General features: G+C 37.8%; 1 protein-coding gene across 1 annotated transcript; it reads right to left on the bottom strand.

The window, feature by feature from the left end:
• Nucleotides 1-45: 45 nt before the first annotated feature.
• Nucleotides 46-23,817, bottom strand: LOC139721825 (acid ceramidase-like). The gene is made up of 8 exons (XM_071633148.1): nt 23,737-23,817; nt 22,657-22,763; nt 13,798-13,942; nt 9,882-10,018; nt 8,104-8,238; nt 6,033-6,156; nt 4,540-4,596; nt 46-3,508 (listed from the first exon to the last, which is right to left on the bottom strand). The coding sequence occupies exons 1-8, from the start codon at nt 23,815-23,817 to the stop codon at nt 3,419-3,421; spliced, it is 876 nt and encodes a 291-aa protein (XP_071489249.1). The 3' UTR covers nt 46-3,418.
• Between the last annotated feature and the right edge of the window lie 45 nt (nt 23,818-23,862).

Below are 23,862 nucleotides of genomic sequence, written 5' to 3'. Positions count from 1 at the left end.
AAAACAAGACAACCTACAGAATTACTTGTAATTCAGACATGTCTGTGTGAAGTAATTGATTTTAAACAGTTTATTCACTCAATTCAAAAATTAGTGAGGGCATTTTGACAAAAATCATTCAAAATTCTCTGAGACATTAATATGCAACAACTACTAATTTGGCTCTTTTTCTAATGTACAATTATAAAAAGTTATCATTTTTCTCATACAAATAGTCACAATGTGTTTCCCTTCAGTACATGGCTTGAAAACTGGCTAGTACTTCATCACATACATTGCACATCTCTATTAAAACCATATGTCTCACCTAGGTATAAAAATTTGTTCATTTACACTGGCATCACATTTACATATAATGTAATTACCAAGTAAAAAAAAAAAAACAAACCTGCATAGTGAGTTAAACCTTGTTCATGATAAGTTGTATTTTTCACAATTATTTTGCAAAAGATGCATTACCGTAAGGTTAATCCAAATGTACATGTACGCCTTTCTGAGCTGTGAAAACGAGAACATGCTTTATAGAGAAAAAGTAAAGAAACAAACCAACAAACTGACACTGTGATCTCTAACTACCTATATCAATGCTCGACACAGGTCACCCTAGATTCTAATCCTGTACTACAAGTACGTCCGCCATATGAACAAACGATGTGTCCATGTGAAACTTCTGCACTACAAAGTCAAACATTTGCTAAAAATCTCAGGCCATCCTATACTACCCGTATTTCAAATTCTAATTGCTGCACGTTTCTTATTCTCCATATTGTTGTAGTAGCTTTACAACACGTGACATTACTTTCACACTTGCCTCGTATCAAAATGCTTTATTGCCAGGAACCAGTTCTTTTTTTTCTTCAAAATATACAGATGCCATGACTAATCACAAGGCCTGTCATACAAAAATATACACAATTTCAACAGAGAATTTACATGATTAAAACTTCTGTGACTAAGAAGAAACGTCTGTGTGCATGAAAATGCATAGCAGCATAAAACAATTAATGAATTTGAATAAGCAACATGAATTTTTCTGTGATTGTGATTACTAAGTTTTGTCCAGTGCCACTACACTAATCATCTGGTGTTACATTTACAAGGTGAAACACATATTTAGATACATAACAGCAATTGTCTGCAGCAAAGTTGTCTCAACTAGCAAACAAGTGGCACTACGCGGGATTGCCTAAAGAATGGAATCGGTCAAAGCTAACAAACTTTCTGCCAATATCAGAAGGCACAGAGGGTGTCTGAATATTGAGTAAACATGAATGTGGCTCTCTGAAACAGCTCTGTGCACGCAAAACTAATTCACAAATTACATAGAGCGAGAAGCAGCAAAGGGTTACATCTCTACACACTCTGATCAGCTTTAACCCCTTCATCAGCAACTCAACTGAAAGTGTGGCACTTTATTTCTATAATAAGAGGAAGCTTCAAATGTTTACAAAAACACTTCAAGAAGTCATATATCACTTCTGCAGTGGAATGTATCAAATCTATACAAATATCACAGATTAGAAAAATGATAAATCAAACATTCAAATATAAAGACATTATGCCATCTAATCTTTCTGCAACTATTATCAAGATCTCACAGAATAACAAACAAGCAAACAATGACCTAACTGCAACTTAAATCCATGCAATCTTAGTCATATTGGCTCTAGTCATACACTGGATTGTTTACATTAATGTGAATTCCAATTTCATTTGCTAATTGGAAGCCAAATTTGTTTTTAAATGGAATGTCTTCAGAGTCATAAAATACACAGTGTCTGATTACCATAACGCTACCATACCTTCCACAAACAAACAGGGAAAAAAACGCAACTAAAGAAGAAAACATGCCATCTGAGTCATATGCTCATGTCACGTTCTTCATCGTTTGTGTTAACACTGATTCTATTTTTACTCATGATGGCTTCTCATACACTTTCTTATCAGAAGCCAACTGTGTCTTTCATGTTCTAAACAGAATACCTGCTAAGCTTGGAAGTCGTGCCTACACACAGTATCAGGTTACACTCCCAACCCCCTTAATAACACAAACAAACAGAAACATGTCTAACCAAAACCAACACATGTGACAAAACAGACTACTATCATGGTTTATCCTTTCAAATTGACATATGACGGGCCTTTATCGGTTTTATGCTTATTTTTGCTTTCTGATTTGTTGTACGCCACATTTCACAAGATACATGATATATGAAAATGACATCAACCAAATACAACTTGCTGTCAGTTTGTTTTACTTATTTGTGTAAATCTAGAAGGCACAAAATAAGTAAAATCCTCTGTAATGAGTTGCTCAAGATACCTTAAAATTTCAAGGCCTAAATGCTTATTCCATTCTACAGTAAAATGTTCCCTGAAAATATCACAATCTTAAAACAGCTGCCATGCAATCTTAGAAAGACAGTTGAAGATAAGGTGTTGAATTTACTCAAACTGATCAGAAAGATTCACTGTATTCTAACTACCATACAAGTACTCATGCAATCACAAAATTCTATGCTCTCTAGACAGAACGCTAAATACTCTCTTAGGCAACAGATCAATATCTCTAACGCTTGTTGAGGGAACGACAGTAATTGTCAATGCACTGCACTTTTTCCTTGCTTGGCACAGTGATCCTTTATGTAAAAGACCAGTTACTGTACATTGTATGTGTGAATTGCACCACACTGCACATGCTACTGAAACAGCCCGTAAGTTTTCAGGCTTTTCGCTTGTTGTTGTGATGGTTGCAATCACTTTGTAAGTAGTCATCATAGAGGGACTATTATGTAATAAGGCCTAGGAGTCAATGTAAATGAATCTGACATCTTCATGTACAGCTGTATAGAAAGCTTACATTTCCTGTAAAATCTACACATTCTTGCAAATTCATATCTTAAAATGTTAAATTATGAAGACATAGCAGATTTCAGTACTGTAAAAATTGCAATATCATTACAGCTTATGCAATAACTATCAAATTTCCAAGTTATTGGAGACAGACAGATCAAACTGATGTCTTTTCACTTAGTAGCATCATTATATGTCAAGTTTGAATGATAACATTTGACCAAGAAAATTTTAACACACTATTTTATGAACTGCCTTTCATATGAAGCATTTCCAATTGAACAATATTGAAAGATTTTTCTTTTGTTTTTCTTTTGCATTTATCTTCACAAGTTTATGGTAGCATAATTGGAGATGATTTTTATTTTTGCAACAATTTTTATACCTATAAACAGAGACACAATTTTGAGACACTTTTTCTCGCATCACACACAAGTTATCAATTTCATCTATCAATCAATCATATCTATTGCTGCTTCTGCTTTACATTCCCTTGCAAAGCATGTTGTGATTCCTTGTGTTCTATGTTATCCAAGGGGCCGGAAGAAAGATGGAAACAACGAGGTTACCATGGGAAACACGGCTGAGGACAGTAGCGGATGTAGGTGTCCAGCGTTCCGTCCCGGACGTGCATGAGTGCCGTGTATGTGGTCAGCTTGAGAGGAAAACAAATGTGAAAACTTGAGAAGTATTTCAGACAACTAATTTCTCAATCACAAGAACACCAAAAAAAATAAAGACATACAAGCACATTAGAATCTGAAAGAGTACTTAGTTTTAACATGTATACACAAGGTATACTACAATGTAGCTAAAGCTTGTTTAAAGTACTCCCTGTAATTTCAATGTCAATTCCAGTTTGTTTCAGCAAGTCTTGTTTTGAAGAATATTATGTACAAACAAAAATACAACAATAACTTTAGATTTTGCTAAAATTAGTCTTTCTATGACATACCACATTCTACAAACAAATTCAGTAATCATTTAATAGGAAAAAAACAAAACAAAACAAAACACAGTGAACTGTGGAGTGGGGAAGGCTGATCTGGCTTAGATCTCTTTGAGAATCAATGTAATGAATTGTGTAAAGCTTTTATCACTGATCTCTGTGTACGTACACACACAACCAAAGAATCTCAACTGGAGCTCAACCACTACTGATGAGCATATCGTCGCTGGGGCGACAAGACCTCGTATCTACAAAATGTCAAATGTTCAGGAGAGCCAAAAAACATGGCGGCCAAAGCACTATAGCAAATGGGATAGCCTTTCCTTTGACATGCCATGGTGGCTTCATTTTTGGAGTAAGACAGTTAGGATTTGGTCAGGACATCACTTTCACATCACTCATCCATTATATGACCATTAATCTACAAAAGTCATTTCCACCAACATTTCACATACAAGGTCTTGTCACCCCAGCAACGATATGCTTCAATGCACATATTTGCTGACAGCCGCTATTCATGGTTTCCTAACGTATCCCAGTGGGCAGTGACTGAAGATTGATTCCATAGGATCACTTATGTTTCCCTACGCTACTTGATCTTTAAAGTCTCATAAACAGTCACTGAGTTACATATTCTCCACTTCTTCACATATCTGGAAACCTACACCCATCTCCTACATTCCACATTGGGTGGCAATTGGTACGGAAGTCAAGGGCATTTTCTGACTGATTCTTACCAGGTTTCTGACTGGTTTGGTGGACAGCACATTGTAGATTCCTTTGAATCCAACATTCTGAAGAGTGGGGAAAAACAAAAGATTACGATCTTTACATTAAAAATGTGTATACTTCAAGTACAAATCTTGTAAGGAAGTAGCGAATGAATATTCATGTGTGTGCATGTATTCATACTCTTTGTCTCAACTTATATTTTCATGAAAGTGGCCATCAATAAAGCGAAATGAACACAAAAGAATCACATTTATGTCAAAACCTGTCCATAGCTTTGATTTCAAAAGCAGAATGAAACACACAAAAAAATTCTGAAATCCCTTTAGTAATGATTTCAAGTACTCATGGTACCCATTCCCACACACTTAAATTCATGACTTCAAATTTGAGTGTAAATTTCAAAACTTTCATAGTATGGTCAATCCCACTTAATCAATAAAATTGCATTTGTTTCAGACTTAAATTGGCACAAATGCTACATTTATAATCTGACACTCAGAACAAATTTCCGACAGCTTTTCATAAAATCATGATATAAAATCAAATTCTCCTCAAATTAGACACTTTAATCTTCATAAAGACAGCCCTAGCTACATGACAGTGATGGTTGGTAAAAACATGACTGATTTCTGATATCTAACAGAAATTAAGTTACTTTTTCTTGGTTAATGTAATCAAAACTCTGAGGTTTTTTTTTTTTTCATGAACATTCTTTCTTCATCTGTACTCAAAAATATAACAATATACTAAGTTTAAGATTCAGCTAAAAATCAGCGAAGGGATATTGGCAGCACTTATTAAAAGGTAACTAGTCTGTATTTTGACAGCAAATTCATTTGTGCTACAGGAATACCAGTACTGTATCTGCCATATAAAAGTGAGTGTAATTTTTCATGACAGGGGGGCATTTCATGAAAGAACTTGTCGGATAAAATATCTGACAAGTCAATCATATCCGACAAGTTTTGAGAAATTTTTTAGTCTGATTGGCTGATTTCTCTGAACTTGTCAGATATAATTGACTTGTCGGACATTTTATCCGACAAGTTCCTTCATGAAATGCCCCCCTGGACTTCCTGACAATTTTGTGAGTGGATGAATCCACAGTAGTAAACAGAGAAATGTATGCATCGACATAACATTCAAGTGAGGCTCAGAGTCAATATGTTTGCATGTTCTTAAATTTGTGAATAGCACCGACCTTGTGAAATTTGCGACAATAAAAACCTCACGAAAATATGGTATATACAGTAGCAAAAGTGAAGAAAAACCACAAAGGAATAACTACCTAGTGTAGCAGTTACATCCCAACAATATACCTGCATTGATATTTATTACAAATATGAAATAATATCAAATAAGACATGAAAGACATTCATGCCCTTCTATTTTTTGCTTTTTCATGTTGCTTGAAATATGCTAAAATATTAACAAAATTCCACTTTTACAATGAATTTTAGAATTTTAGAATTTTAGAATTTTTGACAATCTCTCTCACCGTCTGCGTCATCTTGTCCATACACTTGGTGGCCGGAGTCCTCCTGTCGTCAAAGAACGGTGGACTCTCCCAGTTGTCGTAGTTGGTCTCCACGAGGTACCAGGTCCCGTTGGACGGATTCATCCTGATCACGAGTCATTAGTCAATTGAGAGAAAAAAAAAAGATTTTAGAGCTTCGGCTGATTCATTTGGGCAGAAGACGTCATTTTTTGTTAATGTAGCATTTGTAATTTACACACTGCAAGTTGTAGCTGATCAAGGTGGAATTTGGGAAGGGCCTACATGTTGTATTTCAGAAATGCGGTACACATGGTGAAGAGCAGACCAAATGGGATTATTAGACCATAGACCAAATGGAGTTAGACCAAATGAGGTTAGACCAAATGGAGTTAGATGAAATGAGGTTAGACCGAATGGGGTTAGACCAAATGGTATTACACCAAATGTCAATAGACCACACGAGATTAGACCAATGGGATTAGATGAAATGGGATTAGATGACATGGGATTAGACTAATAAGCCAGTTCGGAGTTAGCTCATGGGCACATTGGTCCGAATGACCTTTTTATGCCTCCGCCAACGAAGTGGCCGGAGGCATTATGTTTTCGGGTCGTCCGTCCGTCCGTCCGTACGTACGTACGTCCGTCCGTCCCGTTTTGTTTTTGTCGATATCTCAAGAACCGTGTGGTGGTTTTACATCAAACTTAGTATGAGGGTATATCCTGGGAGGATAATACTTTGTTTGGATTTTAGGGTCACGAGGTCAAAGGTCAAAGCTCACAGGTTATTTTGTGAAAAAAAAGGTTGAAAATTCATGTTTTTCTCCATATCTCGCAAATGGTTCAAGGTATCTTCATGGAACTTAGTATATATGCTTGTTCCAATGGGCAGTGATTATCTAGGGAAGTTGGGGGTCATGGTTCAAAGGTCAGGGGGTCAAAGGTCAAGGTCAACTCCTCAAAATATTACTACTTTCCTTATATTTATGCAATGCCTGAAGGTTTTTTTTTTTTTTACTTGATGTATGCATGCATTACCCGATATATATTCTGTGGAAGTTTCTTGCCAAAAGGTCAAAGGTCAAAAGGTCAAAGGTCAAGTGAAAGTGTTGAATTGCACTTTTTCCTCCATATCTCAAAAGTAACTCAAGGTATCATCATGAAACTTACACATTTATGCATGTTCAACCTAACAGTGATTCTCTTTGGAACTGTGAGGTCAAAGGTCAAAGGCCAGGTTTAGATAATGCTATTTTCCCATTTGATACTGAAATTATACTTTTTCTCAATTCCATGAAAATTACTCAATGCATAAACTTATAAAAGGGTCAAAAGTCAAGTAAAAATCATCAGTTCCCCAAATACCTGCACTCTGACATTTTAATCATTCATCCAATTGAACCTAGTTCTAGGAAAGTGAACATTCAGCACATTTGTGGCAAACCTGTCATTTTAATATTTTGCCAATTGTGTGAAACTGTCATCACACATTGTCAAGACATTGTACTATAGACCTATTAGGAGAACCATGCATTATGGCGGAGGCATATCGGTCGCCGTAGCGATATATCTAGTTTTTTTCTCAGTCGGTTAGGGGCACTTCACTCATTTTAGAGCGACATAATGCGTAAGCTTTGCGCAACAATTTATGGAATTCACTGATCCTGTTCAAACAAAGAATGAACTTGCATAGACCAGATGACCAGAATGATCCGTCAGTTAACACTTGGAAAAGCATCCATTTCATTATTTTGCATTGAATGTATTAACAATCTCTTTCTATTGATATTGCCAAATACCACTTTTGCTGTCAGGTGGATGGTGAATGTGCTGGCAAGCAGCATTTATAAGGATTACATGAATAATCATTACATTACAGATGCTTATCCCAGTGAATTTAAAGACCAAAATGCCTGTTGGTACGAATGACCTTTCTTCTGCTCATTCGCAAAGTGGAACTGCGAACTGGCTTATTAAGATGAGAATCAGAAAGGCTTGACTATAACAAAAAGCACATATGAAGTTCCAAAAATGCTGGGACTCATGACACATCCATTAAGCTCTAACTTACAGCTTGACATTGTCCGCCTTGGTGCCGATGGATCTGGTGATGATAGCGCCCTCTCCAGTTGAATTCCCTCCCAGGATGATGTAGCCCGGCGCGAGCAGCTTCACGGACGTCAGGTAGGCGAGAGTGGAGTGGTAGCTGAAGAGAGGAGAAGGGACACTTATTTCAGGTGGGACGTTATTTCAATCAACATTTGATAGTCACATTGCTCATCACCATCATCCTCCTCTCAGATTATTTACTATTTTTGTTGCCATGACAACTTGCATTGTTTCTTTTTTTTATGACATCATTCGTGCATATACTTTATATTGTATTTAAAAAAATGCCCTTATCAGACGAATGAAAGACAAATCAACAACTTGTACCGCTTTGAATCATGTTCTCTTTTTCTTTTTTTGATGATGGAAATAAATAAACTATTGAATTGAACTGAATTGAATCACTCACCCCCTGCTCTATTTTTGGGCCCATAAGACGGTTTCTATGATCCATAATGAAAATACTTGGTTCCAAAAAAATATGAAAGCAATTCTAAATTTAGGTCTTAATCATCTCTGTGATGTGTTTTTACTGTCTCTATGAGTCTCCTCTATCAACACTGTTAGTCCGTGAATTACAGTTTCTAAATACATGAGTTCTGTGTTTCTGAGTACATGTACATGAGTGCTTGGGTAAACAATTGAGTTGAGAGGAATGAACATTAAGACCAAGGAGACTACAATCACATGGGCATTGTCTTTAGTTTTAAAGGCATAGTTTATCATTTGCAGATTAAAAAAAAAACAAACACCAGCATTAGTGCTCTAAAATAGTCCTAAAATGTGAGTTAGGGATAGAAACAACTACTGCAAAAATTTGAATTAGTAAAATTGATATTAAGTATTGTTAGATATACAAAATGTGAACAATAGTTATAAAAAAAAATGTTTCTAGACTAAACCATATACAGTTATATCTTATTGAGAAAAATACTGATATTTCTTTATATTTTAGGCTTTATTGTTGAAATTTTAAATGGTAGAAAGTTTTGTGGTACAACAGACCTATGCATATGCATCAAATATGATATCTTGAACATTTTTAAGTCACTGCTCCCAAAGATAAACAGGACCTTTAATCTACTTGAAGGGAGTAGCATGTACTTGTGCATATACTAATTTCCTCTGTATCATAAAAATAATATATATGTAACATCCCAACATTTTGCTCTTTCTCTATGAAAGCCACAGTGCAGATTTCAAATTCAAAGCTGTTCTTCAGAATACAGCTATATCATCAACTATCTCTGAAACATCATAACTGTGATTGATATCTATGTAGCTCCTCTTTCAACAGATACACAGTACATTGAGATGTCATCCCTGTCACAGCAATGGAGTCACAATATGCCCAAATTACCAGGTAGTGACAGAGCAAACATGCCAAAAAAATGCTGATTTTCTTTAAAATCTTGCTTCCTGAGAGATTTAACTCAACTACCGGTATTCATCTGGGGAAAGGAGGCATTCTGACATAATTTGCATAATGCATCTGGTGAAAACTACGAAATATCAAAACATTATCTTCCGTAAAGCACCTCTTTTATAATACACGCAGTTGTTTGTCCCATTTCATGACATAAGCTCCTGAGACAATTGCTCCCACAAAATATCTGCACACTAAGCCAAACATAAATTCTAACCACAAAGATAACCCTTGGAGAAAACAAAACTGTAGCAATTGTCGCAGAAGCAAATGTCGTGTCACCGTCCCTCCAGGATAAATTCAAAACCTCTTACTCTGTGGCCTTGATGATGGCATCACGAAGGACGAAACCCATCCACTGACCGTCGCGCTGACCGAGGACCCACTCAATGATGCCGATGAACCCGCCATCCAGCTGGAAGCGCTCGTTCATTGAGAGGCCCAAAATGCCCTGGAAGATATTAAGAGCGGCAAAAGATTACTACATAATGTAAAGCACATCATTGATTTAAAGCTTGCAAAAGAAGTACAGCGGACTCCCATGACAATGAACACAGTCTTGTATTGTTTATTTGTTCGGTTATAATAAAATTTTGATATGTAAGAAAAGATAACTGCAAGCCCCAAGGAGTCTGTTAAAACAGAAGTTCACTGTATGAGTAATGATTTGTATTTCATAAACCATGCCAGGCGGCTCGCAGTTGGCTGTTGGTATGGATCAACAATGATGACTGTTAACACTCTATAGTGGACTACTATATTTGACTAGTACGCATTGTCAGCAATTCAATGTAAAAAATAAAAATGTAATCTTTGCTTCGCGTATGTAGTTTCCATTTCTTGCATGATAAAACCAATGAAATATATTGAATACCAGGATGGAATTCTGGATCAAAGACAGAGATTATTTGGAAAACATCTATTCTTGCTAGCAAGGGATAAAAATTTACTTGCATGGACGATCAAGTCAACACTAATTTGTATTGATGTCAAACAAACACTTTTGTACAGTACAAGTCATGCCTACATCATCTTTATTGTCGTTGCTGCCTTTTTGTGCTATCTAAAACACTGCTGAATTAAGATAACAACAGTCACAATAGGCCTTGATGTACATTGCAAATCCTTGCGACATACAAAACGTAACTATTACTCAAGAAACTGAAACTACTTGTTGAGAAGAAACATGACAGTTTACATTGATATTCTGTTTAACAACTCAGGGACCCTTGCAAAGTGCAGATGATTATGCCACGGTAACTGTATAAAGGACTCATCATGTGACAGCAAATGAGCGCAAAGCTTTCAACTCGTACCCTGCATGATATCTTTTAAGGGTTTTAAAACGGGAAGTGTGATCACGCTCTACCGTCATGATATCCAGCCATTGCCATAAAGCAATATACTAATAATACTCACAATTTAGCTCTGATGACTAAATGTGTTTTCACAGTTTTTTAATGCAACAATTTCTCACTCATAAATCACCTCCACAACGAAGCTTCCGAAGATCAGCTCCTTAAAGGAGAAGTCCGGACGATTTTGAAAAAAATCAACCAAAATCTACATAAATAAAGGACCATAATGACTAAGTTTCATTGAAAAAGACCCTCCCAACTCGCCACAATCGATTTTTTAGCATCACTAATTTTGAATCGTAACCGTTCGATTTCTGTACGCCGGCGAGAAAGATCACGTGACAGCGTGACGTTTCCTCCTCACATTGCTTTTTGCTTGGAGCGTCAGCTGGCTCGGGGGAGCCCTGCTTGAGCAACGGTGATACGGGCCAAGCAAGCGGTAGTAGCGTACCGCTCAACAGTCTCTGACCACACAGCGGATGCACGCGGCATGATCTATTGCTTCATTAAAAAAATGCCCATGTGTCAAGTGTTAGGGTGTTGTCAATACTTCAACTTTACTAGTAAGTCTTCAAATTGAAGAAATATTTCGATTTTAAATTGATATCTATCCACGATACTACCTTTACATGATCCTGAATGCTACAACACGCAGCCCGATTACGCTGTGTGTATTGGGCTGCTGGTCGTAGTTACCGGTGCGGCGCGGCGGCGGTACCAAGCTGGCGCTGGCGTTTCTTCCTCGGTTCAAGTTACATGTATACTGTCGTATTTTATCACCGTCAGACACACTTTTCAACAGTCTCGGACAACAAAAGAGGCAATAATTCTGACATTGACAGACTGATTTCAGATTGTTCACACTCAGAAGTCGAAAAAACGATCGCGGATTGTGATAGCACTTGGCAGCAGCAGACGTAAATGTATGCCTGCACAGCCCGACAACAGCTAATGCATTGTAAGTGATGGGGTGGACACTAATAAGTACGGCAGTATTATAATACATACATATTTCAATTTAAACGAAAATGTTATAGCATTGCAACTATTTTACATTAATCTTTGGAGATTTTATATAGATATATAACGAAGATTATTTGAATAAAGGAATACAGCGTTTGGCAACAGCACTCCTAAATCGGTGTACGGTCTCCTGCAGTAGCGCCGACAAGGCACACCTATGCAGGCATGCAGATACCGCCCGCAGTCAGCAGTGCAATGGGAGATCGATGCGTAGCTGGGCTTCGCTCGCGGTGCTCTCAGCTGAGGAAACTGCGCCCGATACGTCACGCGCAATGCATCCTGGGACAGATAGTACGAAGAGCAGCTCGCGACGGATTCGAACATGAAGAATTACCTTATTTTAAAAAAAAAATTATAGTAAATGTATCTGATGGTCTTTTCTCGTCGGGAAAAGGGTAATAGGTTCATGAAATATTGTTCTTTACACACGAAACGGCTGATAATCGTCCGGACTTCCCCTTTAAGGAAGTATCTTAACCTACAGATCTACTTAGTTCTGCCGAAGTCTTGAGATGATAGAGTATCGATTATACATGTGATGGCTCGGAATACAATGCAATATCTCTTTTGGAACAATGTACCAAGTTCCTACACCCATGACAGGAGTGGTGAGAAAGTGTACCACACAAGGCACTATGTAATAGTGGGATGCTACAGCCTGATACAGTATCATTCTCAAGTAAATGAATGAATTGTGTGATCTTCTTTTCTGATAGACTGGTCAAAGTGTGGAACTGTTTCACAGGATTTTCCCCCTCCAATGGCACAAGTCTGTGGGTGCGTTTATCAACTCACTTCTGGTGTGAAATTAAGGTTTTCAAACAACTTTCAAGGAGTTTTGGGCAGTTGATAAACACAAAGCTGTTTTGATTATGGGGTAGGAAACGCCTGTCTGAACACACAAAGAAAGTGCGAGCACAAATGGTGTGAGCCAGAAATGCATTTTTGTAGAATTGATAAACACAAAGTTGTTTTAAAACATGTTTATAGCTTGGACCTGCCAACACTAACCACTGTCAACTTCACATCTCTGCTCCTTGGTCAAACTGCAAAATGGAGCTGCACAGTGACAAGGCCTCCCAATCGACTCACAAATGAGTTAATAAATGCAACAACTCGAGAAAAGCAATCTGCAAGGCATTTGGAAACTCACTTCAATAGTGGGTACTGAAATGCCTTTCAAACACGGGAAAGTTAATAAACGTAGCCAACTACTCATGACAGAGTATCAAATCATTATCATGATATCCAATTCCACGTACATGGCATGAGCATTCACTGACCTCTGAAAACTTGAAGTGTTTGTCATCCAGAAGCTGACAAACATGGTAGGAACACAGGAAATATCAAGCAACTACTCTCATCTCTGACTAATCAACTCAGTTATAACAACTGGCAGCTGCATAGCATTTTTCCACAGTGGCATGATTCATGATGTGTATTTAGATGAAATTTTAGCATGGGCCATTTTTATACCCAACATGATATAGTCCAACAATTTGTTTCAGAATGGACAGCCGCTAAACATAGGCCTTCATGTACTGCCTTGGACACTTCTGCAAAACACTGAATTTCTTGGGCACCGTTTCCGAATCCCAGGGCGGGTGTTAATCAGGGATAACCCCACGAGACTGACACCCACGAGTCATACAGCCCAGGAGTTCGACATTGAAAATGGGTCCATGAGTCATACAGCTCATGAGTTCAACAGATACAACACAGGGCTTAATGTGTTGGTCTTGTGGGCTTTGTTAGCTTAGTGTCAAATTCATGGGCTGTATGACTAGTGGGCTGTTTGGCTCATGGGTGTCGGTCTCATGACGTGCACTCGTTCATCACCCCTACCTACCGGTTTCATGCCCGTGATGACCCCGACGTAGCCAGCAAAGTGCACCCCTTTGGCCACCGTCTTGCCCCCTTGCTGGTAGTCCACATTGGTGATGAGGGGCCTCAGTCTCTCTGTCAGGGCCCAGGTCTTGTTCTTCGTATCCCACCTGATAGATGAAGATATAATAATGGAAACACATTCTCATAAAGGAAAAATTCATCTCCTGGAGACAATTACACATTGCTCTCACCAAAAAACAGTTCATGACAAGAGATCACTGCCCTTGTGTTTTTTTCTTCATTCTTATTTTTATTTTTATTTTTTATTTTTATTTATTTATTTATTCTTTTTTCTTTTTTTTTTGGGGGGGGGGGGGTGTTAACTAATCATCTAGGTAATGACTATGAGCACAAGACCATCAGAAAGAAATCCAGCAATATATAGATGGTACCTGATTGGGGGGGGGGGGGCACAAAATACTACTTCCACATGTAGTCAATGGACTTACAGCCTCCATTGAATACTACTCCAGAACCTGAGGTAAGAACAATCTGCCTTTTTTTCTTGGGGGTGGAATGAAAAATGACAAGTAATTACTGTAAACGTGGAAATTTTCGCGGTACATTAATTTTCGCGGATTTCGCGCTACGCTCGGCTAGCGCGAATTCAAAAACGCGCGAATATATCTTCACAATTTTCTACGCACATTTTGAACGGGATGAATTGTGTGCGCTTCATCGATGATACTGCTACGTAGTACAATGTACAGGCATGTTTACGCTACTAGTACTGTGCGAAGAGACGATACCCTAGATTGCTGTGTACTGTAGCATGCATGTGTGCACCGCACGCATCGATGCTACAGTCCCCCGTGACTACGGTACTAGAGTCACAGCTGTACTACGTATTTGAGTGCTTGTACTCGCAGTCGAGCCGCTCGCTACGTCGCTTGTCGTACGCTGGCATAGCAAGCTATGTAGCAGAGGCTTTGGATGAAAGCAGTGAATGTGTACTACAGTAAAGTAACCTGCTGCGGAGCGCGAATTTAAGAACCCGCGAATACGTTTTCGAGCCGCTCAGCGCGAAAAATTAATCGCGCGAAAATATTGATGTTTACAGTATTTGGGTATAACCATGAGTATGTGACCAACAGAAAGAAATCTAGCATTACATAGATGAAAACTGATAATTGGGGGGGGGGGCACAGGATACTCCATTGAAGTGAAATTTTAAAGGACTTACAGCCTCCATTAAACGGTATTTCAGAATCAGAGGTAAGAACAATCTGTGTAATTCCAACAGCATGCTGGAACAAAAAACAATAATAATCATCTGTTCCAAAATATTCAGTCAAGGTACCTTCAGTATGCTTCGTTTCGACTTGAAATTTCTGTGGTAGCTTTAAGTTGCCTTGGTAAGCATTTATAATGTATGTAACCACCATACACAAGGTACAGCTTTTGCATGCTGCCCTCATTGGCAGAGTACAAATTGTATGACTTGTCTCTTACATATATCTACTTTTATGAATCTGCTTCCTCAAGTCATATAACAACTATCATCATCTTTACATTTGGTAACATTTGCCATTTGACACACATACATGTATGTTGTTGTTTCATAAGGGAGCATAAGAAAATGTTCCCCCGTGAGCATGGGCAAACAAGACGGATGTTGCATTGCTTTATGGCTCAACTATAAATAACATATTAAATATGACTGTTCAAAGGTCTGCCAATATGTACATTGCATCTTTCATGGGAAATAAAAAGTCTAATAATATGTGTCAGTTCTTGCTTCTTTCATTTAAGATAATTTAGCATTGGCAAGAGATGAACAGTCATTACATTTCTCTTTATAGCGCGAGTTGATATATTGTCAACTGGTGCAGGTTTTATGTGAGAAATATGGCACTGCCATATACTGTAAACTATATTTTGATACACATAGTTACATGTAATTGCTGCCAATGCCATGATAAAGCATGCATCACAAGTCATCAACTTGGTTTTGATTTCTTGTCGGACATGTCTAAAATAATCACCGTGTAAACTGAGATGACAGATACGTGCAGATGGTTGATATGATAATGATATCTGCCATAATTGATACAGACATGTCAAGCTTGTCTTAGTTTTAGTTCTGTCAGAGCTGGACATGTCTTTATGAAGAGCAATGCCATACCATGTTCATCAAGTTGGATGTAGTACAAAAAATGGTTTATGTTTTTAAATTTTCATGAAGAGGTGATACCACAAGATGCCATAATGCAAACTTAACCCATCGAGGACGGTTTAATTCTGCTACAACACGCATTTCCCAAAGATGCTTGCCCGAGTATACTTGGGACTCATACTCAATGGGTTAAAGGTGATCACGTACTGATATCGCAAATCTCCTTTAGACCTCCAAACGGATCTGCACTAAATTTGCTTAAAAAAAATTATGTGATTTCTAATGGGTTAAGTTATGATATCATATCTCAGCACATTATTTGCTACATACGCAATTATCCTGATGAAGCCACATATATTAGAGGCTACTCATTGTACAAATGTTACACAATGGTGACAAATGTCTGAAAGCTAGCTACTAGAAAACAGGCTCTCAAAACTAATCTACTGAAAAAGACACTTTTGAGTGCACTTAATGCAAGTACATGGCAGAACTAAGCAGAACAAGGCTACAAAATGATGAAAGAAGTAGGTTTTTGGTTTCATTCTAATATCAAGTAAAACCCTCTTTCATTGGTAATTTCGTATATATCACAGTATCATATATAACATGATAGAGAAATGCATTAATTTCCAATTGATAATTACTAAAATTCAAAATTTTTTGGGGCCTCCCCCTTCATCAGGGATGAAAATGCAGTTTTTGTTAGCAATCAATGCATTTCTCAATCGTGTCATTCTTTCTACTACTATTGAAAGATCAAAAGGTGAGAGATGAAATGATCCATTCAACGAGGTACAGCCAAGTTGAATGAATCAATAATTTCATCTTTCACCGCATAAAATATTGCACAAATATGAATATAAAAATATTCCATTGCACAAATGAAAAACATTTACTATTTGTTTTATATTTAACACTTAATAATGCACCCTTGTCATTTGATGTTTTACAAATTTTGAAACAAGAAAGAATGTGCGAGATTTGAGATTGAGAGAGTGCTGAGCGCACGCTATACACTTGTGTACTGTCCACTTAATGTGATGATCATATGCGCAGTGCAAATGCAAGTGTTTTACGTATGTAGTGTGCTGGGCTCTCGGCGAGTGTGTAATGCAGCAAATTACATGGATCCAAGATTGGACTGTAAATGGAGCCACAATTACACGAGTGATGATGTAATAGTAAAATGGGACAAAATGATCGATGTGAAACAATCAATCAAATGACAAGGATCTATTTAAGTGTTATAAAATCATAAATATGTACGTATACTGGTATATGTTGATATGTACACAACAGACACAAATTGAGAGTACAATTTGTACTTTTAAACATGGCAAGATGGTATTGATACAATATAGTTTTGTTGCTTTTAAAGTATATTTTCTTGCTTGATGCATTGTGTGACTTTATTGGCAAATATGGTGAAAAAAAGAAATCACTATGTATAATGTATGTACAAATTGTAGCAATGAGAGATTATATACCAACATGTTGAAAGTCATGTTTAAAGCTGTGAGGTTTTAGTCCAGGCGCAGGGACCCTGAAAAAATGACTTTGTTCAACCCATCCCGCAGAAAAGGTTTGACTGCATGGGGTGGTCGGCTGGAACCTCTAAAACACCCCTAGGTAGTATGTGATTCCAAATTGTGGTATCAATGAAATTTTACAGGCCACTTTAGTTGCGACAAGACCTTATTCTTCAAGAAGAAGTCTGTGCACGCTAAGACTACTACACGTACCACTAGCGCTGCTACATGCGCCAATACCAGTGGTGCGTGTAGTAGTCTTAGTCCATACAGACTTTTTTTGCGACAAACAAGGGTTTTTGCCTGCAAACTAACTTTTCATACCAACCTGGGGTCGGTGTAGTGTAGTTTCTAGACGTTTTTATTTTGTCTTCATTTTTCCCACCTGAAGCAAGCCGAGTGAGCGCTCATACCCAGTGATTGCGACGCCCGAACTGTTTTTGTCGCAATCACTTTGTATACACCCTCACTCGGATTAGCGCAATACAGGGGCTTTTGCAGAATTCACAAGCTGCAACTCAGAGATATAAAGACGAAATAAAAAAGACTAGAAATCAAGACTAGGGTCGGTGACGCTTGTCGCTACTGGGGCACTGAAAATGACAAAATTATCACAGTTTTTGCATGTATTTCACCAAGAATTCATCAAAACGCCTTAAAACTACATGGGCATGTTGCAAGAGATGTCAGCAATACAATGGGATACATTGTAAGGTATAATATTGTGCATGGTTACCATGGTAACCGGATGCTTACAGGTGATTGGTAACCCCCCCCCAAAAAAAAAAAAAAAAAATCTGGAATTTAGACAGGTTGTTTGTTTGTGTGTTTGTTTGTTTGTTTGGGGTTTTTTGTCTTTCGTGCACATCACCCATTGTAGATCGGATATTAAAGTACCTACCTTAACACTGTAAAATTAGCCTGGATAAAAGGGAAAAGACGCTCAAGATTTTTCCCCGTAATTCTCTCCTTAACATTAATTCATACTGCACGTTTTGATAAAAATTTACATATTATGATTTTTCATTTTATTCTATTTTTTTTTTACAATAGCTAACGAACACAAAAATTATGCTTAATTCTTTGATGGATAATCCAGTACACGTGTATATTCCTTCTTTAGAAAGGAATTTTTCTGCATTCTTGGATAAACTTCCTTTAAGAACGTGAACAATCAAATGCTTTCCTCTGCTCTTTTCCAGAATTGTTTTGAATAACCATCACTCTGTAAATACTCAAAAGAGCTAACCTTAGAATATAATTGGCTTTGCTCTCTGTATTCACCTATCTTTTTAAGGGAAATTTGTGTCCATACATTAATAAAAACTACATTTGCCTATACAAATTTGTGTTGAAAGTACGACGGATGCAACTTTTTCATGCATTTTACTATTTAAAAAAAAATGATATCTTTCTTTCAGAGGCCGTTTATTATGCCTTTGTTTACAAATTTTGCTGTAACTTGAGAATGCTTCAATATATTCTTCACATATAGTGGTACACTTATGCAGAAGGAAGGAAATGCTTATTGAGCTTTTTGAAATTATGGGCCTTAGTTTTTGAGTTGACAGCTGAATCCTGATTGGATAATACTGGTTGCCATGGCAACAGGAAAATACTTCTTTTACGATAATCAATAAAAAACTTTTTTTTTAATTGTATCTAAAAAAAAAAAAATCAAAGTTTGCAGCAGTAGGAGGCATTTTGGGGGTTACCAATCACCTGTAGGCATCCGGTTACCATGGTAACCATGCACAATATTATAACTTACAATGAATCCCAATGTATTGCTGACATCTCTAGCAACATATACATATACAGTTCTATGCAGTTTTGATGAATTCTTTATGAAATAAAGGCAAAAATTGTGATAATTTTGTCATTTTCAGTGCCCCAATAGCGACAAGCGTCACCGACCCTAGTCTTAATTTCTAGCCGTTTTTATTTCGTCTTTATTTCTCTGAGTTGCAGCTTGTATATTGTGGAGAGCCCGCTGTATTGCGCTAAGCCGAGTGAGTGCACATTCCCAGTGATTGCGATTTGGGCATCACAATCACTGGATATGCGCTCTCACTCGGCTAGCTTCAACTCGGAGAAATAAAGACGAAATAAAAACGGCTAGAAACTACACTACACCCACCACAGCTTGGCGTGAAAAGTTAGTTTGCAGGCAAAACCCCTTGTTTGTCGAAGAAAAAGTATGTGTGCGCTAAGACTACTACACGAAGCACTGGCACTGGCGCCTGTAACAGTGCTAGTGGCGCGTGTAATAGTTTTGGTGTGCGCAGACTCTATTACGTTTGTTCCAACAAATAATGATGAAAAGTGGCCAGTAAAATTCTACTGACACCACAATTTGGAATCACATACTACCTGGGGATGTTCATGGAGGTCCCATCTACCACCCTGTCTGGTCAAACCTTTTCTGCGGGGTGGGTTGAACAAACTCCTTAATTAAGCCCCTTACAGGAATTAGCGCCTTCACCATTTAACTTGGTCATGTCTTTTTATGATATCAAATATGAGTGCTTTTAAATCTTGGTTATTTCCAAGTTATATTTCTTAAACCTATATTCCATTAAAAGAGGCACATTTTCACTAAAAAGGTAGACATGACCATTTATATCACTATTGTAGAAAACTATGATTACAGGATGCTATTTTTAATTTGCACAAAACCAATCACAATGTGTAAGATGGTGTGACTGCCAGAGACTCCAACCCCAAACACCTTCTGATCGGGAGATTCTCCCGCCTGAAGCCCCTAGCAAACGGGAGACTCCGAGTTGATGTGTGCGAAGTACGAAGTTCCTAGGATTCTAGATTCTCTCTGGTGCTATCTAAGGCTTTTTTTTTTCAACATACAGTAGCCAGTCAGGCACAGGCGCAGAAAACTGCGCCTGTCGAAAAGCGCCGATTTCTGCTATCATGAATATTATAATGACAATGCCCATCATGCCACGCGATGCTCGTAGTGTAAAAGGCATGGAGAAAATTTAGGTGATGAAGACACCTAATCGATATTAATTTCGTACGAAAATTCTAACCTTGACACTTTTCTGATATTTCCTCTGTAGTAAGCCAAATACCTAATCTTGCATAATAATCATTTCTAGGGGAATAAAACCTTGACATCTGGCGTAATTCTGGTCGGAATACATAATTAGGTAAATGTTTTTTGAATGACCACCGGTTTGCCCTCTTTTTAGCCTTGTGCAACAGGTGTTGGCTAGTGTAACAGAAATGTACTCCTTCCTATCAGACCTTCCTCTCTCCCTTCTCCTCTCTCATCCCCTCTCGTGGCTTCTTTCCCTTTCTCTCCCCCAGCACAGCCACCTTCCATCTCTCAACGCATCATCTCTTTCCCCCTCTCTCTTCTCTGTGGTACTCTCCCCGGCAGGTTGGGTTCTTATCTCTGTTGAGTAAACATAGGGCAGCAGTTTAAAACAAGGAAAGTGTTGTGAAAGTGCGGCCAGGCTCTCTGTGGGGCCTACCTCGTACCTCCCTGGTCTTGAACTGACCATGGGCAAAGCACAGAGGCAGGGGCTATGCGATAGGTATTGCAGTTTTAGATTAGATTCCAGAGAGACAGAGTTATACAAGAGAGCACATAATAAACATGAGTTATCAGAGTTAATTGCAGATGATTCTGCAAAGGAAGCAGAACAGCGTAACATCGTAACAGCAAGGTAATCCCAATGACTCCTACTTCATTCTCAATCTCACTAGCCTATTTCTTGATTTATAAATGAGCTATGGTCAGTGTGGAGAGACCTATATAGCGCATGGTGTTTGTTGGTGAGAGCGTATGGCTCTGGATGTGCCTGATGCATGCTGTATTTCGATATAATTATGGTGATACAGTGCAGTATACACATACATACTATCGTGTTTTGGCAATTTGTCTTGCATACAGTACTTTATTTTAAATAGTGCACTGCAAATCAGTAAAAAGCAGTAACGGGCGCCTGGTACACAGACGATATCAATGGAACCGACTGTTCGCGAAAACTACGAGAATCGATTGTAGCGGGCACACTTGCTCGGCGCTCGGGCGGATAACCCCAAAGTAGCAGTTTTCTGCGCCTGGCGGGAGGCGCAGTTTTCTGCGCCTGTGCCTGACTGGTAGCAATAAGTAAGAAATCCTTTCCAACGGGAGACATAGAGCCAGGGCGGGAGAAATTAAATCTCAAACGGGAGAACGGGAGATTTTGTAAAAATGGGTTTTCGGCGGGAGATCTCCCGTCGAAAACGGGAGAGTTGGAGTCTCTGGACTGCATTGATGAATTTAACAACTGCACATAATTATTATCTTGTCACTCTTTTGAAACTATTATCGCGGTGCACATAGATCTAACATACCAATATCATGGGCACAAAGAGGTCATTGACCCACATGATCCTGATTGGCCATAGCTATCAATATGGCAGAAATTAATTTGATTTACACCATGTAGTTATGACCATTTTCTTCTGTAAATATCATGTTTATATTTTTATTTGTTATACGGCATGATAATGATTTTTAGTCTTCACCTGTGCTTATTCTTTCCTTAATCAGTTATGGATCAAATAACTCAATAAGATTTGACTGTGTTCCAATTTTGCACACCTTTCATAACCTCCTTATATGTCTCAAAACATATACCATATGTTAACTTTTGAGATGAAAAGCAAATATCTGGTACCACATGCACTATATCCTTCACTGTGGATGCATTTTTTGCACATTTTATGAGTTGACTCACATTTGCAAAATGAACAAGGTGTCAACAGATTCCTGCATGTGACATGTATATATCTTCTCCATGTTGGGAAATTACTGATTTCACTCTTTGAAAAGAAATAATGCTTAAAATTTCTTTTTCAACAGATGTGGGTTTCAATGACAAGATTTAAATAATCAATACAAAAATAGTCTTACAAGTCCTCATTTGCAAAAGATTATATCGGAAGAATATATGCCATAAACAGTGAGAGAGTACATTGTCTAAACTATCATGTGAAAGAAAATTTTGCGAGGAATGGCATTTACTTCCAAACAGACCTGACAGTGATGACATACGAGAAGCACAAAAACAACAATAACAAGGAAGGGGGAGGGGTGTAAGTAAACATATCAGTTTATCTAAATTCTTGAAAGTAAACACAATAAAAACCTTATTGTCCTTACCCAAGGAAAAGTCCAAAGTCCAGATTCCTTGCTTGGAACAGATCCCCTGTATAGAGAACAAAATGAGGATAATTTTTATAGATTTGATGAACTTTAAGAAGTACAAACACAAGTTACATACTTTTATACTATATTCCCAATACCTCGACTTCTGGTACTGAAATGCAACCAAAATTACAGATCTGAGGTACACCAGGGACTTCTTTATATAAAAGCTGCTTAAACCACTAAAATTACCTATTTTTTATTTTTTTTATATCTCATTACATCAGGGATGAAAGCAAAAGAATGCAAAAGGAATGGGACCTGCCAAATTAAAGTATTTATATCAGGTATCTTGCTGCATCTGATCTCATTATAACGAGGTTCCACTGTGAATGGTTGGTTTCTTTTTTTTAAATCATGGATGATTGCTAATTTTAATTTTAAAAAAATTTGGTATCAAAATCAATTTCTTATGTATTTCATTGTTTTATGAATTTCTTACGTATTTCTTTGTTTTTTCGACCTTTGTTGTATCATTTTTTTTTCAGCAAAATTTATGACAGAACCTATTTCAAGCATAATTATGCTAAAATTAATCAGTTTCAGCCTATGAAAGTGAAAATAATCATATCTTTATGAATAAGAAGAGAAAACTCCATTTGCATAGACTTTATACACAAAATCACGTTTTTTGAGCCATTTTCGGTCTGACAGGCATGTATAAAACATTATGCAGCGTCGTAACGGTATGCGCGATATTTAGCGAAAATAGTGTCAAAAGATGCGCGAGACTTGAAAGTAAAAAGTCAGTGAACGGCGCGGTCAAAAAATTTCGCACAGCGGAGTAGTCGCGAAAAAATGTCGAGGGGGGGTTGATTCAACCCCCCCGGCCTTTTTAGGGTTAAGGTTAGGAAAAGAAAGAAAGAAAGAAGAAGAAGAAGAAAAGGAAACATATATAAAAAGTACCGACATTGACTGCCAAGATTTGAATCCACGACCTTAAAATGCATCTACCCAGATACAGAAACTAAACCACAGAGCCATTTCCCCACACTGTTGGTCCCTTCTTGAACTTTTTTTAGAATCCCGACTCACAATCTGGGGAGGCGTGAGGGCCCGCATGAATTCCTGATACCGAAATTCATTGTGGACCCAGAGACTGACTTTGAATTCCATGACTTGAACAGAGATTTGAACCCTAAAAGTTATGATGCATCTGTT

Source organism: Diadema antillarum, unplaced genomic scaffold (assembly GCF_040938485.1).
Source record: "Diadema antillarum isolate AM-2024a unplaced genomic scaffold, OU_Dant_1.0 scf00000014, whole genome shotgun sequence".
NCBI classification, from domain to species: domain Eukaryota; kingdom Metazoa; phylum Echinodermata; class Echinoidea; order Diadematoida; family Diadematidae; genus Diadema; species Diadema antillarum.
Note: the sequence above shows the minus strand (reverse complement) of the source record. Positions and strands in the feature narration are given on the sequence as shown.